The following is a 1,592-nucleotide window of genomic DNA, read 5'->3' on the forward strand; positions in this document are numbered from 1 at the left end:
GCACCTAACAACAGCAATTGTTTTAATTAAACAATAAACAAGGTTTTGTAATAACTTTTTCTGAGTCTCTGTTTTAAGTTCAGTCACTTAAGCTGAGAATAAGGAAGTGCCACCAGTTCCAGTATGTATTGGGCCATTCATATGTCAACATAAAGCAATACTGCCTCTCCTACAGTTTCATATGCAAAATTCAAACAAAACATAAAAGATCACTACACCCTTCCTAACCATCAATAATACCTAAGGGGTTGCCAGATCCACAAGGTTCCATTGTGAAATCTCTCAAAGCTTTATTACATATATATTCTAACTAGTCAGTGGTCTAGAATCAATAGTACAAAAAGCAACTTGTAAATGTTTCAGTAAAACACCTTCATTTTACATCTGGAGAAGCCAGGGCAGAGGCAGTCAAATTTGATGCCAACAAACAGAACAGTGTGGGCATAACAAACAGGTAGATATCCTCGCTTTTCCACACAGACCCTGTAACTTTTATCCTTTCTAACCCTTCTGACCAATTAAATGTATTCATCCTTTGTATTCCCGTTAGCTGAATAATCCCAACTACCTAAACATTCTGCTTCCAAAGTCCTACCTCCTATGTCATTCTCTCAGCTTAAATTCCTACCAGACTCCTACCTCCTATGCCATTCTTTTAGCTTAAATTCCTAGCTGACTCGGTTAAGCCATAGAGATCCGCTCCGAATAGCTGGCATACTCTAAAATGGATACCAGCTTCAGAGCCAACTGAACTTCCGCTTACACCAGTAACCTAGGCAACCGCCTGGGCACACGCGCAGAGACCTCGCCCACAAAGTACTCCCTGGCTCTACGAGAACCGGGACAGCCCGTTCCTGCTTCTCCCCACGCCTCACCCCGACCTAGACCTCTAACCTGGAGGGCAGAGATCTCGCTGTAAGGAAGTAGCCTTGCTTTGTCAGCTTCTAACTTCGCCACCACTATCTCGAAAGATCTAGACACTGAATCTCTGGGTGGGGAGCTGCTCCCGCCGCCAAAGAGGGAAAGGGTACCTAAATCGCTCGTTGGGGTCTTGGCGTACCCACGAAAAACCTGGGCACACGAGCGCGCCTACGTCTCCCTCAGAGCTCCAGAGCCCTCCTTACTCCAAGGCCCCCGGCGGCCAGAGCCGGGATTGCGCCTGCGCCACTCCTAGCTGCCTGCTGGAGCGGTTTCCGTGCGTTCCCCTCCCGTGTCCCTCCCCCGCTGACCCCCTGCATTACCGTGTAGAAGCCCATGGAGAAGGTGATGAGCGTGAACCAGAACAGACTGCCCCTCTGGAAGTAGGCCGCTTCGCCTGCCGCCTTGCCCATTTCGGGATCACCTCTCAGAAACTACTGCTGGAGCTGCGAGGCAAGTGGGCGGAGCCTCGGCCACACCACCGGGCGCAGCCTCCAGTCTCCGCCTAGCCGAGGCCTTGGCGAGTGGGCGAGTGGGGGTCGGATTTTGTTTCTTTCTTAGAATGTATTCTGAAGAATGTTCCATGTGCATTGGAAAAGAATACGTACTGTGCTGTTGGGTTGTGTGTTCTGTATAAATCTATGAGGTCAAGTTGGTTGATTGTGTTACTTAGT

The 1,592-nt window shown here is 48.8% G+C and overlaps 1 protein-coding gene across 1 annotated transcript in view; it reads right to left on the reverse strand.

The window, feature by feature from the left end:
- LOC102813114 (transmembrane protein 254-like) overlaps positions 1 to 1,331 on the reverse strand; it is a 14,325-nt gene extending 12,994 nt beyond the window's left edge. The window contains exon 1 of the mRNA XM_006837442.1: positions 1,242 to 1,331. Within this exon, the coding sequence (XP_006837505.1) occupies positions 1,242 to 1,331 (90 nt within the window). The remainder of the gene's footprint in view (positions 1 to 1,241) is intronic.
- Positions 1,332 to 1,592: the final 261 nt, after the last annotated feature.

This window comes from Chrysochloris asiatica, unplaced genomic scaffold (genome assembly GCF_000296735.1).
Source record: "Chrysochloris asiatica unplaced genomic scaffold, ChrAsi1.0 scaffold00020, whole genome shotgun sequence".
In the NCBI taxonomy this organism is placed as follows: domain Eukaryota; kingdom Metazoa; phylum Chordata; class Mammalia; order Afrosoricida; family Chrysochloridae; genus Chrysochloris; species Chrysochloris asiatica.